We start from the raw sequence: 15774 nt of genomic DNA, 5'->3' as shown, positions 1-15774 counted from the left end.
CAATTTAACAGTAATGCAGTTCCCAAAGCTGAACTAGGGTAGGATTAGCAAAACTGCAGCTTAGTATTCCTGATTGCAACCACCCACCTGCATTACTGGATACAACGCCCACTAAAGAAATATGTTGGGTACATACGTGTCCATATATATGAAATGGGACTCGCATGTAGATATATTATGGAGCATACGTGCAACACCAAAACTCAAGTTCTGTCAACACTTCCATTACAAATAACACGTTCTTTTGCACATACTCATGCATTAGAAAATATATGGTGTTCCCCACAGAACATCGTGGAGGCTTCACTGGTTTCTAAATACCCATTTGGACTTGCGTGGCTAGTTCTCGTGATTAATCCACATGTAGTGAAGGTCTCAAATTCTTCTCTGTTCCATACAGTCTGACTTCCTGCCCATCTCTCCTTTTTTCTCCTACATCTAGCCATAACTCAATGTGTAAATATCCTTTTTTCCCCCCAAGGCCCTGGCAGCGAGTGTAATTGTCCTTACTGCATGTCATTAAGTCTACAGAACAAATGATGGGCCAGGTAAAGAAAGTTTCCATTCATCATTCTTTTAAAAAGTTGCTCCAACTAGATCTTGAATGTACGGGAGACAGATTGAGCCTAAAACTAAGTTTTCTCTAACTTAGAACACTGTCTACTAATCATATGATCATGCTAAGAATAACAAACTGCTGAGGAACCTTTAGGGATGCCATTTGCAGAGAGAAGCAAGCGCAGCCTAAATGATCAGAAATGGAACCAAACTGAGTAGACACTTATAGCACAGTCGCTACAACACCTGTGACCCCAATGACCGAAAGGGCAGCGGGGCTGAGTAATATTTCCAAAATGAGCTGCATCTGTCTGTGGTGGGCTGGACAGGAAGATGCCTGTGGGAACCAATTGAAAAGTTCTTTTTTCCCCCTCGCCTTCAAGAAAATGGTCCTTCATGATGCAGTTTTTCATTTTGGCCAGTAGGGTGGGCTGCAGCGTGTAGCATCATTCTAGTTTGTAAAAAGGAAAAAAAGAAAAAAAAAAGGTAGCCACCATACAAACCCTCCTGCTCTATCTTCCCCAACCCTTGCAAAAAGCTGAGATTTTTAACCCTTCTAGGTTCCACATAAAGGCATAACTCCTGGACATTAACAAACTGGAAGGCTGGCAGCAACAAATATAAACCAGATAATTGTGTATGTGACAACACACACTTCATAAAGCAAATTACAGCCTGTCAGCAATCATTCTGGCGTTACACTAACGCATTCCGTCTACCACTGTTATTGTTCAACCGCTACTAAAACGGAGCCTGCTGAGTTAGTGCATTTTCAATAGTAATGGCATCTGACAGAATTCAAAACATGCAAAGCCAGGCAGGTATTTGGTAATACGTGGATGAATATACTGTAAAATAAATGCATCTACCAAATGACAACCAGGCCATCATAACTTAGAATTATTTGTTCACAGTTCTGTTTTCCTTGGACCGCTATATTCTCAGTGTTTTATTTTTGCCATGAAGCTGCTCAGCTAAATTTTCAACATGTTTTGGTTTATAGAAGGAAGTCAGTTATAGTAACAATAAAAACACAATAGCTTACTCCTACTGGGTACAGGCTCTGGGTGAAGACTCTTTGTGTACTATCTCATTTAACCCTCAGACTACTCCTGGGATGTGTTATTAACCCAAAGCTGCAGACAAAGGAAGCGAGACACAGAGATTAAATAATTTACCCACAGTCACATAAGTGACTCATCGGTGGCAGAGCCAGGCTTTGACCCCACCTTGTCTGACTACTAAACTCTTGTTCTAATCCACTGAGCTGTAAGTCCCTAAATCTGCGTGCTTTATAAATTACAATCATTACTCAAAGGCAAAACATACTGAAGGACTTGGATTTATGGCGTGGGCTATAAATTATTCTTTTTGCTTCAATTAAGTAAATCTATAATAAAAAGTATAAATTATTATAAGTAGTGGTAATGCTAGTAGTCACGTAAGGTGTGAAACCAACGGACAAAGCCAAATGCGGCCAGAGGTTTGTTTAAGAGGGAGCTGGTCCTACGGAAAGGCTCGGATTCACTGCCGTAGGGCTGTTGCAGCGATGTTTTCAAACACCACTCTTCGGCATGGATTTCGTGCTTACAAAATTTAATAACAACTCCTTTGGGTTTGGTCAGATCAATATATTAAGTATTTTCCAGCACCTCCTGTTGGATTTTCTCGGGTCCTTGGTACGTTGATGCTGCTTCACAGAAAACGAACCAACGAGCTCCAGATCCAAATACAGCTTTGACCTGGCAGAGTCAAACAATGCGTTTCCTTTCCGGCACTCTCGTGCTCTAGGTCTCCTCGGAGGGAAATGCTTTGAGAAATACACAATGCCACGTAATGCAGCGATTGTGTTCTGTTGCTTCCTCTTGCTCTCTCTTCCCACCTTTTCCTTTCCTTTCTCCCCAACGACAAGTGGTAGGAAGACCTTAGCGCCCACGTCTCGCCCTGATGAATTCGAGGATCTTTTGGACCCAATTAGTTTACCGGCATCACTTCTTTTTGAGAGAAACTGCAAAGCCGGCTGCATGCCGATGTCTCCTGCTAAATAAGAGGGAGACTACACGATCTCCTCCAGACTATGAGTAAATAAAAGAAAAGTTTTACAAACACCCAAGCAGTAAGAATGAAACAATATATCATAAAGAATGATTATGGGTAGGATTAGTAGGCCTGAAAATGTAAACCATGTTTTAACTACTGAATAAAAGGGTGAGTTTTCTTTGTAATACAGATCTCTGAAATCAAGGAAGCCGTAGCGGCCAAGGGTGACAAGATTTAGCCTCTCCATACCCCAAAACCACCCCAAACAGGGACCCCTGTTCGTGGATGAAAATAACGTCTGTGTAACAACACGTAGGTAACAATATCATCAACAATCACGCCTCTCACTACCTACAATTCTGTTCAATGTTCGGTTCCTTTTGGAACAGAAGAGTATCTCCTTATTTTTTTTTTAGTTTATTTTTCCCTTTTTATTGGGGTATAACTAACACAAGTAAACTGCACAAATCTTGAGGGTAAGTGGTATCACTTTTGAGGGGTGGGAAAATACCTTTTAGAGATGAATTGTGACCGGGAACTTTGCAGGCGGGCAAGAGTTAAATACACATCAGCTGCCGGGACAGATCGGTTCACAGCCTGCACTGCTAGCCTCACATGAGTCAGCAGCAATTGGAAGCTTTATTTTACACATCATATAGGTCCCCTTATCCATAGCTAAGTAGTTCCTTTCTTGTTTTAGTGACCCTTCAGTCGTCCTGGTAAACAATAACTCCTAAACAAGTTTCCGAGAGAATTGTGGTGATGGGCAGCACAGTGTAAAATTAATGCATTAAAATAGAATTGGGCTCAACCATCACATTCTTTAGCTTCCAGGTATCAAACAAATTCACTGTGTTTCAAGCCCAAGGGCTTAACCTATTATATTTACAAAAACAAAAACAAACCTTTTAAGAAAAGAACAAAAAAATTGTATTCAAATTAACCACACATTTTCTCTCAACATTTTGTGTCCAGAACATGGAAATTCATTAGCGGCAGAATTCCTGAGGTAGATGAACTCTTATGCCGAAATTCTCTGTTCAGAAACGGTACTCCTTACCTGATTTTCTGCATTGCTGTAGGCATAACACTACATAAGAGAAATAGTGTGTGCTATTTTTGTCTCAACAAAATTTCCTAGACTTGTTAAATAAACTTAAAATGGTAATTAATTTATCAATTACTTGATTTTCCTTGTCATCTACATCAAGACAAGCATCAGAAGGTCTATAAACTTTTAGTTACCATCTATGGGAAAATACGGAGGGCACAAAAGGTATTCTTGATCAGTTATCATGAGTATTACATGATAGTATTTTATCATTCACTTTTAAATTCATGTTTAAGTGATATCACAACGCATCTACATACTGCTGGTTCTCAAGGACTACACAACAGAGATTGCTGCTAATTTTTACCATCATCGGGGTATTGCCCATAAATTCATAGGTAAAAATCAATAACTAAGGAGGAAAAAATGGAATTGATGTATGACAATATCAGATCATGACTCTACTGAAAAAGAGCTCACTGCTATGTCAAGTCAAGGGTTTTTTGTAAGCTTCTTTATAAGATAAAAAAAGTTAAGCATGTCCAGAGCAAAAGTTACAAATGTTATAGGAAGACGCGTAATGAAAGCTCATCCTTCCCTTCCTTCTCTTGGTTCTCTCCGGAGGCAACCGCTGTGAGGCTCCTTGGGTGTTCGGTGAATTCTCCACCTAAATGTGACGTGTGTCTGGGTGGTGTGGCTTTTTTCTTAAAATAATGGTAGCGCTTGTCCTGTTCTGCAGTCTGCTTTCTTCCCTAATCCTTTATCTTTGAGGTTGGCCCATATCAGCACGTATAGATTTGTATCATTTTTCATTTTAGCTAATTTCACTTTTAAAATAATACATTCATATGCTGAAAATTCCAATAGTACCAAAGGACATGCATAATGAAGATTCTCTCTTCCACTCAGACTGATATCCCCTCAACAGAGGTTACCACTGTTAACAGATTCATGCGTGCCCTTCGGAAAACATTCTACACACAGATAAAAGCAAGCATGTGTGTGCGTATGTGCGTGTGTGTGTGGACAAACTGTAAAAAGTTTGTGCAAATTGCTCTTTTCACTTAGCCTTGGAAAGAGCTCTCCATGTTACAAATATATACGTATTATGTTCTTTTAAACTCTATTCAGTATTCCATTAATGGATGTGACATCATTTATTTAACTAGTCCTCTACCGCTAGACATTTAGGCAGTTTGGAGTCTCTGCTGTTCCAAACAATGTATAATAAACATCCTTGTACATAATATATTGTGTAAGGAATATAGAAGGAAGCAGCATCTGATTCCAATGATTTCTTTTTTCACCCCTGTGAAAGTCAGTTCTTTTTCTTATTTATCAATATCATCTATTCCAAGATAGGATATTTATAAATGATATAAAAATCGTAGAAAATTTTAATGTTAAAAAAGTGAGTCTATTGATTTTTTTTAAAAAGTTTTAATTTATTTTTAGAGAAGGGGGAAAGGAGGGACAAAGAGAGGGAGAGAAACATCAGTGTGTGCTTGCCTCTCATGCGCCCCCTACTGGAGACCTGGTCCCGCAACCCAGGCATGTGCTCTGACTGGGAATCGAACTGGCAACCCTTTGGTTCGCAGGCTGGCACTCAGTCCACTGAGCCACACCAGCCAGGGTGAGTCCATTGATTTTTTAAAAATCTGTCTTTGACATTAGTTGCAAAACAGTGTATTAATTTAAATATGCCTATTCCACTCTTTAAAAAAAAAAACAGTCAATGTATAGGAAGTAAAATATTTGAAAAGGTATCAAAGTCAGTAATTAACTTCAAAAACAATTTGTGTGTATATTTACTTTCTACAGATTAATTTGTATAAAATGAAGCAAATAAGGAAAGGGGGAAAGGCCTAAAGGAAGTCAAGTCACGAAAGCAGCTGTCAAGATTGTTGATGCTAAAAGGCTGGGCTCAAGCCAAAGGCAGGAGTATTTGTCCTGTGTACATTTCCCCCCGTAAAACCCCCAAAGCCATGGAGAGCATTCTGGAAGATCTCTTTTTTAAAAGTAGTATAGGTTAGGCTATTCTAGGTTCATAACCAACACTTCTGTTTATAAAATATTAGCATTCCAGGAATAGTGATAGAAAGATACTTAACAATAAATTACAAATATTGTAAATTCAGACTTTTTCTTACATTTGCAAACACGTCATAAATTTGAGCTATGTTTCTTTGTATAAATCCTACTTACAACTGTGCTAAAACCTTTTGGCATGAATGCAAAGGGTATTTTCATAAATAAACTTAGTAAAATCACTGTACACTCCATTAATTCAAAAACACTTCTCTTGAACTTCAAAGGGAAACCCTTCTCTCTCTTTCTTAGTGCAAAGATGGTGTTTCTTTGCTGCTTTAATGGTTTGCTTCTTGTAGTTGTCATAACTACATGCTCCAAGTATGTGATAGTAGGAGACAAGAAGTTAAGTGACATCCATGCTTCAATTCAACATGTCTCAGACATTACAGAGCAACAAGCTCATAAATCTAAACTCCGGAGGGCCTACCAATAAAACTTCTGCACACAAATCCTTTAAATGCAAACCTCACAAATACGTACATGGGGAATTAGGTGGCCCTGCATCAGAGTTCAGCTGGAATGAATGAATTTTCTAAAAAAAAGATATGTGAAATAGGAGTACATATTGTCTAAGTTCTGTACGTGGATTTACTGGCACAGCCCTACTTTGAAACATAAAAATAATACTTGCTACCACTTTAGTTAAGTGCTAACCAAGGGGCAAGCGTTCCTCATGAGTTCATCTAACTGAAACTCATTACAACTCATAAGGACTGTTGAGTAGATGCTATTAGCAAGAGTTTGTAGATGATGAGGTCATGTCACTTGCTGTAGCTCACACAGCTTGTTAAGCAGAGGAGCAGGATTCGAATTCAGGTCTGACTTCAAAGCCCAACTGTGCTCCTTCATCACAGAACATAAAACTCAAAACAACCATTTAAAAAAAAAGCTCACTATGTTATGTGCTTTTGCGTCCGATGCATGAAGTATCATGCATTTATATGTGAGGTCCCACAATAAAAATAAAAGAATAATGTCACATTTTTTTCTTCATCTCACCCTGTATTTCTTTTGCTTTTATCTTTGCATCATGGTTATTTTAAACATGTACAAAAGTAGACAAAACGGTGTAAGAAGCTCCCGTGTGCACATTGTCCGGCTTCCGTAAAAGTCAATCCATGACCCCCACCCACTTTTTCCACTCCCCTTCCATGTTATTCTGAATAACATGTCAGCCATCTGCCGCTTTATCTTTAAATATCACAGCAAAAGAATAAGGGCTCTTATTCTTATTCTAAGATAAGGGCTTTTAAAAAATAAGCATAATACCATTGTCACACCTAAAAAATTAAGAGTAGTTCCTTAATAACATAAAATGTCCAGCCAGTGTTCAAATGTCTAATTCTCTCATAGATATCGCTTTTTATTGTTTGACTTGGGATGCAAATAAGGTCCACATGTTACTTGATATTTCTTTTAAATCTCTTTTAATCTATAGTTAATGTGGCTTTATAATAACATCTTCTTACTCACTTTGCACTATTTGCTTTTGGCAAGCTATATTTCTAGGGATAAATTTACTTTGACAAGGGATATAGGCTTGCCATTTCAAAACAAGCTTTTTAATATTCATGCAGTGAAAAAATCTTCATATTGAAATATACTGAATAATGTTCTCAGAAACCCTCTATGCTATCCATGCAGAACCTTCACGTTGGCAAGAAATTTTGCTGGCCCGTATTTACCACTATCACAAATGTGGTATGAGTGGCCACTGGACCAAAAAAAAAAGGATTTTGTTAGATATACTTCAATGTTTTCATAGTCTTTTAAGATTTTTTATTGAACTATTGTGTCATTTGTTTAAGACTCTGGGTCCACGATGGCAATTTTTCTAATATTATGAAGATGTTTTCATTGCCATGAAATTTAAATGTCAAGTTATAATTTGAATTTTGGATTAAACAATAACTGTCAACAATTAACTTATTTTACCAAAGGGGGAACTAAACTAAATGAAGTATATCAGTTCTCTCGATGCCATAGAATGGCAATGCCGTCGTATCTAAAGGGCAGAGCTAGTACTGTTGTTTGGGTGTCTGACCAGTCATCGTCGAGACGTCTGATCGCTGAAACGGTACAAGTTCCACGGTGAAGAATCCAGTGAGTTTTCTTTGCAACTTTAAATGCAAATTAAGTAGACAAAAAGTCCTTAAAGGAAGCACAACTGGAAATAGCAAATGAATCTGTGTCTTACTAGAAATGAAAATGAGGCTTTCCCATGTTCTCCAATCACAATTGAGCTCATTCAAAGAGGTCTTTCATTTATGTTCCTTCTACAGTAACTAATAAATATTTTGATTGTGTTTTGTTTTTCCTGTGCTTCATTCTTTTTTAATGAACATAATTCAGGAAGTTGACAGTGGTCCAATAAGAAAATTCCGGTGGAAATGTTGAAGGGAAAAGAATTACCATTAACACTATCATGGATTTAAACTACATTTTCTTACTGTTTACAATGTCTAGGTTTTGTGCTAGGGCTTACCCCTATTACTACAAGTTCGTGTAACAACCCTGCAGTGAGACAGTAAGATTTAGTCATGAAGAGTATGGACTCTGGAACTACTAACGAGTACAGGGCTTCTTTTTTTTTTTTTTTTTAAGATTTTATTTATTTATTTTTTTAGAGAGGGAAGGGAGGGAGATAGAGAGAGAGAGAGAAACATCAATGTGTGGTTGCTGGGGGTTCTGGCCTGCAACCCAGGAATGTACCCTGGCTGGGAATCGAACCTGGGACACTTTGGTTCCCAGCCTGCGCTCAATCCACTGAGCTACGCCAGCCAGGGCTAGGGCTTCTTATTAGGGTAATGAAAATGTTCTGAAATTAATAATGGTAATAGTTACACAGCTCAGTGACTGTACTAAAAACCACTGACATATACTTTAAAAGGGTGAATTTGATGGTATGTGAATTATATCTCAATAAATGTCTATATATATATATATTTTCTTTTTAAATGTATCCTACAGAACTAGACTGACCAAATTAGAATCCTTGAGAGGCACGACCTTGATCAAGTCTCTTAACCTCTCTGTACCTCAGTACACAAATCTGTCCATGGGTATATTAACAGCACCTATTTCATGGGGATGTTCTGAGGGTTAAATAAGATAATGCATGCAAAGGACTTATCACAGTGTCTGGCACATCCCTGTTTTATAGATGAGAAAGCCGAGGATGAGAGAGATTAAGCAACTTGCTAAGGTCAAATGACCTTCAGCTCAATAGTGTAGTTGGGCTTTGAACCTGGGTCTGCCAAGCCTCAACATTTATGTTCTTTCTACCATGCATGCTTCTTTTCAAGAACAGGGAGAAGACCCTCCCTAATACTATTAAATGGTTACTCCTTCAGCACATTGATCCTTGGATTGAATGGAAAACCTGGGGTTGATAAGAAAAACTTTGCTTTCAGCCCTGGCTGGCGTAGCTCAGTGGATTGAGCGCGGGCTGGGAACCAAAGTGTCCCAGGTTCGATTCCCAGCCAGGGTACATTCCTGGGTTGCAGGCCATAACCCCCAGCAACCGCACATTGATGTTTCTCTCTCTCTCTCTCCCTTCCCTCCCTAAAAATAAATAAATTAAATCTTAAAAAAGAAACCAAGTGTGTGGTGATGTTTAAAAAAAAAAAAGAAAAACTTTGCTTTCAATCCTTCCCTCCATCTGGGCAAGCGTCATTCTTTAAAGGTTATTCCTTCCGCCTATTGTCCTGGATCATCACCGTAAACAGATGTTTACACATTTGCTACTAGAGGGCTTTATAGACACGGGATCTTTTATAATTAAGGACCATTTTCCTCCCAAGCACCAGATTCTGGTTTAGTCCAAATATCCCGATGGACACAAATCCATATTTAGTGTGCAGAGGTAATAAAATGCATTCCATCGTATTCCTACACAGGTGCTCCTGCCATCGACAAAAATGCCAGCAAAGTTTGGGACCATCATTCTGGGCTTCCTCACTCCCTTCCCAGTACCACCTAGTTTTCCAGGGCTTTTAAAATTCTTCCGCCAGCTGATCTCTTTCTTATAGATTCCTGTTCTTTTCACGATCCAAAACTGGGCTATAGAACCTTATACAGACCTGTTACCACTTCCACCCACTCTACCGGTTTCTGAAGCACCCAGTGAACCAGGACCTGATCAAAAGGGCAAGGTAAGAGATTCCGCACCGCGCCCCCCCCCAAAAATGTCTTAAGAGGAGGAGCAAAGCTGGGGAGAGACACACGGCTATGGGTTTTTCTACTTGATCTTTCCTTCCATTTTCTTTCCACATGAGCAAAGACTTTGCTGCACACATTCGACCATGGTCAAGAAGCAAAGAGTCTTCTGCTCTAAATAAACTCTTTCCCGTGGTCTCCCTGGCTGCGCTACCTCCGCCCTCTGTCCACCAGGAAGGCTGTGCAGAGGCCGCCCGGTGCTGGGGGATGATGGCGGCAGTGTGGCTGCTACAAGAGTCTGGTAATACGAGCCCTTTGTCTTTCTAGCCCCACAGAGTCTCCTGTGTTGAGCTCCAAAATTATTTTCTCTTCTCCACATATTATTATACCACGTCGCTGACACTGGTTCTTTATTTCTCCTTTAGGTAATTAATTCTACCCTCACGGTTCCATTCATTTCTGCCAGTTCACACTCGTGTTTCGGCCCCTGTGGACTTTGGTTAACATCTGTTAAGCCCTGAACTGTAGGGCCATTCCCTGAACAGCATATTTCACATCCTACAAAGCAAACTGCTGCATTATTACATATAATCCTCCATTTCAGTCTATGCTTTTAGCCACGAATGCTTTAGGACAGTGATACAGATGGTAAAAACACATTATATTATTTAAAATACCATAAATAGTGTGACTTTTCAAGAAACTTTAAAAATATATTTTTATTTGTTAAAGTTGACTTTTAAAAAAATTGAAGTACACAAAAGCAAAGCATGAGCTAGGAAAATGAAAATTTTCATAAACACAGTATCATCATTTATAATTTACATTTCTTTAAGGCATGACTGTTCACTGAAATGGGGTACAGTGACAATATTAAGAGTAAAAAGAATGAGAAAAAAGTTTAGAATTGGTTTAAAAAGTTGTAAAAGCAAAATAATTCATAGTTACAAATTTGATTTATTGTTCTCTGTGATTATCTGAGAAAAATAAAAATGTTCATTTCTAACAAGACAATTAACATTCAGGATGATGTTCCTGACATTCCAAACCTGAGCCCTGAAAGGAAGGGATGCACACCGTTGAAAGACACCCCCTCAAACGGTTTGAATTCAGAAAAAGAAATATTCTAATTTGAACCTTTTAAAAATGTGTTCCAATCCCATCCTTCTTTTTTTTTTTTTAAATCTTGCACACAGCTGTCTGTTGTACTTTTCAGAATCACGCCAGATGCTGGGTTCATCAAGCAAAAGCAGGGAGACAATGGGTTGAAAGCAATTAGAGGCACCGAGGCTGCAGCGAGGCTCATATTAAAATGTGATAACACGGTCCTAGTGGGAATTTCACCACGGCTCCATTTCTGACATTTCTCTTCTGCCAGACAGGCGGGCCGTGCGGAAGAGCACTGTGGTCGAGGAGGGAACACACCGGAATTTATTTCTGGCGCGAATGAGGGGTTAGTTGGGTTGGAGCCCTCCCAGGGTTTTTATTGCGGACTTGGCCACCATTTTATTCGAATGCTGGTAGGTCCTGTTGGCGTCTAACACGGCTCAAGGAATGAAAGCTTATTATCGTTTTAGTTCTACAAAATAATCTAGCGCCAATCCACTCAGAAAGATGAAGCATCGGAGAGCCTCTTGTTGCTGAAAAGCAGGGCAGGGGGGCCCAGCAGGATGAAGGTTAATTAAACACTCCACTAACTCTCCTCCGAAATGGCTAATGCCGCTCTGTGGAGGAGCTTATTTAGAAGGGACAGAAGTAAACAATATCATCCCCACATTCTTAGTGTAAACCATGAAAGGTCAGCGTACTCACCTTGGGGCTGCAAATCCCAGTAGTATCTGAAATACAAGGAAGAGAACAGAGAGGTAAGTCACACCTGTATTTTCCGATCTGGGTTGGCATGCAGTAGCTACAGCACCTGGTCCGGAAAGCTTGCGAAATACTAACTAGATAAAGCCACCACCCACTTTGAGAAAAACCTAAGGGTTGTTCCCTGAGATTCGAAGATTCTCAAAGGCTCGAAAGCAGCATTCATCCCGCCTTGGCCCCTTGGATGATTCTGACCACGCTGCCGGAAATGCCCTAGGAGGTTTGCTAGCCACGGTCCGGGGTGTCTCATCAGGCGCTCGCTCTGCAGGCGCTGGGCAGGACAGTTCTTCGCCGTGACAACCTGCGTTGTGTATGACAGGACAATCGGCGTCACTGGTCCTGGGCATCAAATGCCAGTGGCCCCTCTGGCTGTCACAATAACCAAAACATTGCCCCCAGCACATCCCCCAATACTTCTAGGCCTAAAGTCTTAATTTTATAGATGAAGCTCCAACAACTGACTCAAGGTCGTCAAACATTTTAGTGTCCCTCGAAGTCTGCCATCTCCTTTTTTATTTTGGGAAGTGACTGGCAAAACCAATAACCATTAAAGTCTTAAAACTAATGAAATGGCAGTGGTGGGAAGGGTCCTGTGTAAGTGACGTGTTTGGAATCTGAACTGCGTTTCCCCCCCAGAAACACTGTTTGATGTGGTGGCTGCCCACAACAGTCTGTCTCGTACTTTGGGCTCCATTTCCTCCTGTCTTCACAGGAACCTCACATTATTTCTGCATTGATTTTCTCCTGTGTATATTCAACCTCTTCCTCTCAACTCGGCCCTTTTCACCAGCGTTTATGCTGATACAAAAGTAAAGCAAACCCTCCCTCACCCCTGCATACACCTCTGTCTGCTGTCCTCTTTCCCCTCACACCACAGTGAAATCTGCAGAAGTGTGGTCCGCAGTTTCTCTCTTGATCTCCTCACCTCCTACTGACGCCTCAACATGCTCCAATTTTGCTTACAGTCACCACTTGCGAATTCCTGCTGTGGACACGGAGACCTCCATGCCACTCAGCAGAATGAGCAGTTTTCCATCCTCATCTCGACCTCTCAGGAGTGAACGTGCCCGTGACCATCCCCTCCCCACCTCCCTCTAGAGAGTCACAGGGAGTTTTTTTTTGACATTTTTTTAAGATTTTATTTATTTATTTTTAGGGAGAGGAAGGGAGGGAGAAAGAGAGAGAGAAAGAAACATCAATGTGCTGTTGCTGGGGGCCGTGGCCTGCAATCCAGGCATGTGCCCTGACTGGGAATCGAACCTGCGACGCTTTGGTTCGAAGCCCGCGCTCAGTCCACTAAACTATGCCAGCCAGGGCATAGAGTCACAGTTTTTATCAAATTCTTAAACAAATCCATAACCCAAAAAAGATGAACCAAAGGGCAATACATAGATGGTAACGGCGTGTCTCGCGGGACATGTGTGACTGAAATAATGTGTGCTCACTTTAGGGAGGAACGTCAATCCAGTGAGTACCTAAGAGTTATTTCTTAATAAGGTCAAAAGTTAAGAATGGAGAGGAAGACTGGTGGGGAGGATGCTGCCATAATCCAGAGATGAATCTACGGTAAATTATCAGAGGAAGAGAAGGTGGAGAAGCAACCTCACTACTGGCTTTTCTTCTTCCTTCCCTAGAAGAGTTCCGGGCTGACAAGCAGGTGAAGTGCCATGTGGGAGGCTGGGGTTAGACGGCAGGGAGAGTCCAGGACAGCTCTGACGTCCGCAGTGGAAAAGGGGAGAGGGAATACGAGGAGGGAAGGGTGGACAAATGTAAAGTTGCAACAGCTGGGAAGGCACCCGCGTGGAGGGAGGGACGTGCAAACAGGAACTGGCCGTCACTTGTGAATACGTTGTATGTGTTAGCACGAGGGCATGACGGGTCGATCTCCACTCAGCAGACAGTGGGGCTGCACTCTGTCCCTGGCCACTGAGAGGAGTTCTCCATAAACACCCTCTCTGTAAAATGCAGCTAATCGAGCTCATCATCAAAGGGCTGAGGCATTTGACAGCTTCTCGTACTGATTTCCATCTTCTTCTGAGGCACTGCCCTACCCCCCCACCATTCCAATCATTACCCGACCTCTAAGTCAATATGAATAGAAATTAGGGTGTGAGCGTATGCAGGTGTGTGCGTGTACTCCTCTTCCCGAAGTGTGAACGGTGGCAACGGCAGGAGCTTTGATAACCAATGTTGTCACGAGTTACCCAGGAAAACATCTACCAGGCAGCAGCGGTTAAATGGCCAGCTCTTGGAACGTTGTTAAGGAGGTAAAATATGTTATTAATGATTTCAGCCTCTTCTTTGGCCTGTCTCCCCATAAGCCCCACTCCGACTCACACACAGATTTTCAGTTCCCTTCTCTGCCTACCGCAATGGGCCCCTGGTCTTCTGGCTCCTCTTGCTACTTGAAAAGATAAGTTCACATACACTAAGAGTGAACTTCTGCCCATGGTAGCTGTGTCTTAAGGAGGATGATTATGGAGAAATGTCAGATTTATCAGTTTCAAGTAAAGTAGCTGGTCTATCTTGATGTTAAATAGCAGAATCTGCTTTATTCTTTTTTTAAAGATTTTATTTTATTTTTAGAGAGGGAGGGGAGGGAGAAAGAGAGAGAGAAACATCAATGTGCGGTTGCTGGGGGCTGTGGCCCGCAACCCAGGCATATGCCCTGACTGGGAATCGAACCTACAACACTTTGGTTCGCAGTCCACACTCAATCCACTGAGCTACGCCAGCCAGGAATCTGCTTTATTCTTGAAGGCACTGCAATGAAATATTTCCACAAATAAAAACCATCTGTAAAGCGGACATGGGATGACACAGAGAGGAATGTTAGCTCCCTTCTTTTTCAGAAGGTGTAAAACTGTCCTGCTACCTTTTTTCCCCCGCTCCTCTTACTCTAAGTATTCATTAGCAAATGCTAAAGAAAGTCTATTCTCTCTCTCACACACACACACACGTTTATCCCACAGTTCACAGAAGATACCGCTAAAAGCCAAGGCCAAAAGGTGAGCAACCTCGTCCTTCGCTGGAGGGCGCCGTGGACTGTTCTCTGCAGGACACACCCAAGGTCTTCACCTCGTCTCGTGAAACGTTTCCTGAGGGCGTCCTGCGTCACGTTCCCTGGGAAGACGAGTCCGCGCTACAGAATTCTACACTCTCTAGGAGGCATGTAGTCGAACCCTGCCAGCATCTTCTAATGTGTACCCTTCGCTTGAAAAACAATCATCCCTTAGCCAGAGACACCAACAAGTCTGAAAATAGAAATTTTGAACCGAACACAAAGACGACAATAGAAGTATATGAAAGACAAAAAAAACTCATACAAACACACAGAGAGTCGTGTTTATCCTAAAAACCTCTGAGAATTTCACATCAGGCCTGCGCAGATAGATAACAAACACTTCTTTAATCTTCCCTTTGAAGCTTCCGCTTCAATATGGAAGGGAAGCTATCACTCCTCAGCAATATCCATACTCGGCATCGTCAGGTCCATGCAAATGAGATGGCAAACTGAGAAAAGATGCGCACAGAATGAGCACAGAGAAAACGCTGAAACCATATTGATGATTATTGTTTTCACAGTCAATCCAAATAAATACATCTTTTCTTAAGCCTCCAGAAGTGAAAATGGGAGAATAAAGATTCACAACATTAAGTCTACTCTACAGAACAACCTCAAAAATTTAGGGTTACGTTACACATAAGGCAAAGGCAAAGGGTGCAGTCCGTGTTTTCAAATTAAAGAGGTTTTCACTAAACTTTATTTAATTAATTTATTTTTAATATTAAAGTAGAATTGACACACAATATATTAGTTTCAGATGTACAACATGGTGGCTTGACATTTATACATGTATCTTGTGAAGTGATTACCGCAATAAGTAACCATCTGTCACCTTACAAAGTTATTACACTACTATTGAATATATTCCCTACGCTGTACATTACATTCCCAGGACTTATTTATGCACCCAGGTTTGCTTGCTTCCCGAGTGCAAGCTCTT

General features: G+C 40.9%; 1 protein-coding gene across 1 annotated transcript in view; it reads right to left on the bottom strand.

The window, feature by feature from the left end:
* SKAP1 (src kinase associated phosphoprotein 1) overlaps positions 1–15774 on the bottom strand; it is a 265183-nt gene that overhangs the window by 198551 nt on the left and 50858 nt on the right. The window contains exon 3 of the mRNA XM_045836790.1: positions 11711–11736. Coding sequence (XP_045692746.1) covers positions 11711–11736 — 26 coding nt within the window. The remainder of the gene's footprint in view (positions 1–11710; positions 11737–15774) is intronic.

The sequence above is a fragment of the Phyllostomus hastatus genome, unplaced genomic scaffold, assembly GCF_019186645.2.
Source record: "Phyllostomus hastatus isolate PE091 unplaced genomic scaffold, TTU_PhHast_1.1 phas_contig_210, whole genome shotgun sequence".
Classification (NCBI taxonomy): domain Eukaryota; kingdom Metazoa; phylum Chordata; class Mammalia; order Chiroptera; family Phyllostomidae; genus Phyllostomus; species Phyllostomus hastatus.
Note: the sequence above shows the minus strand (reverse complement) of the source record. Positions and strands in the feature narration are given on the sequence as shown.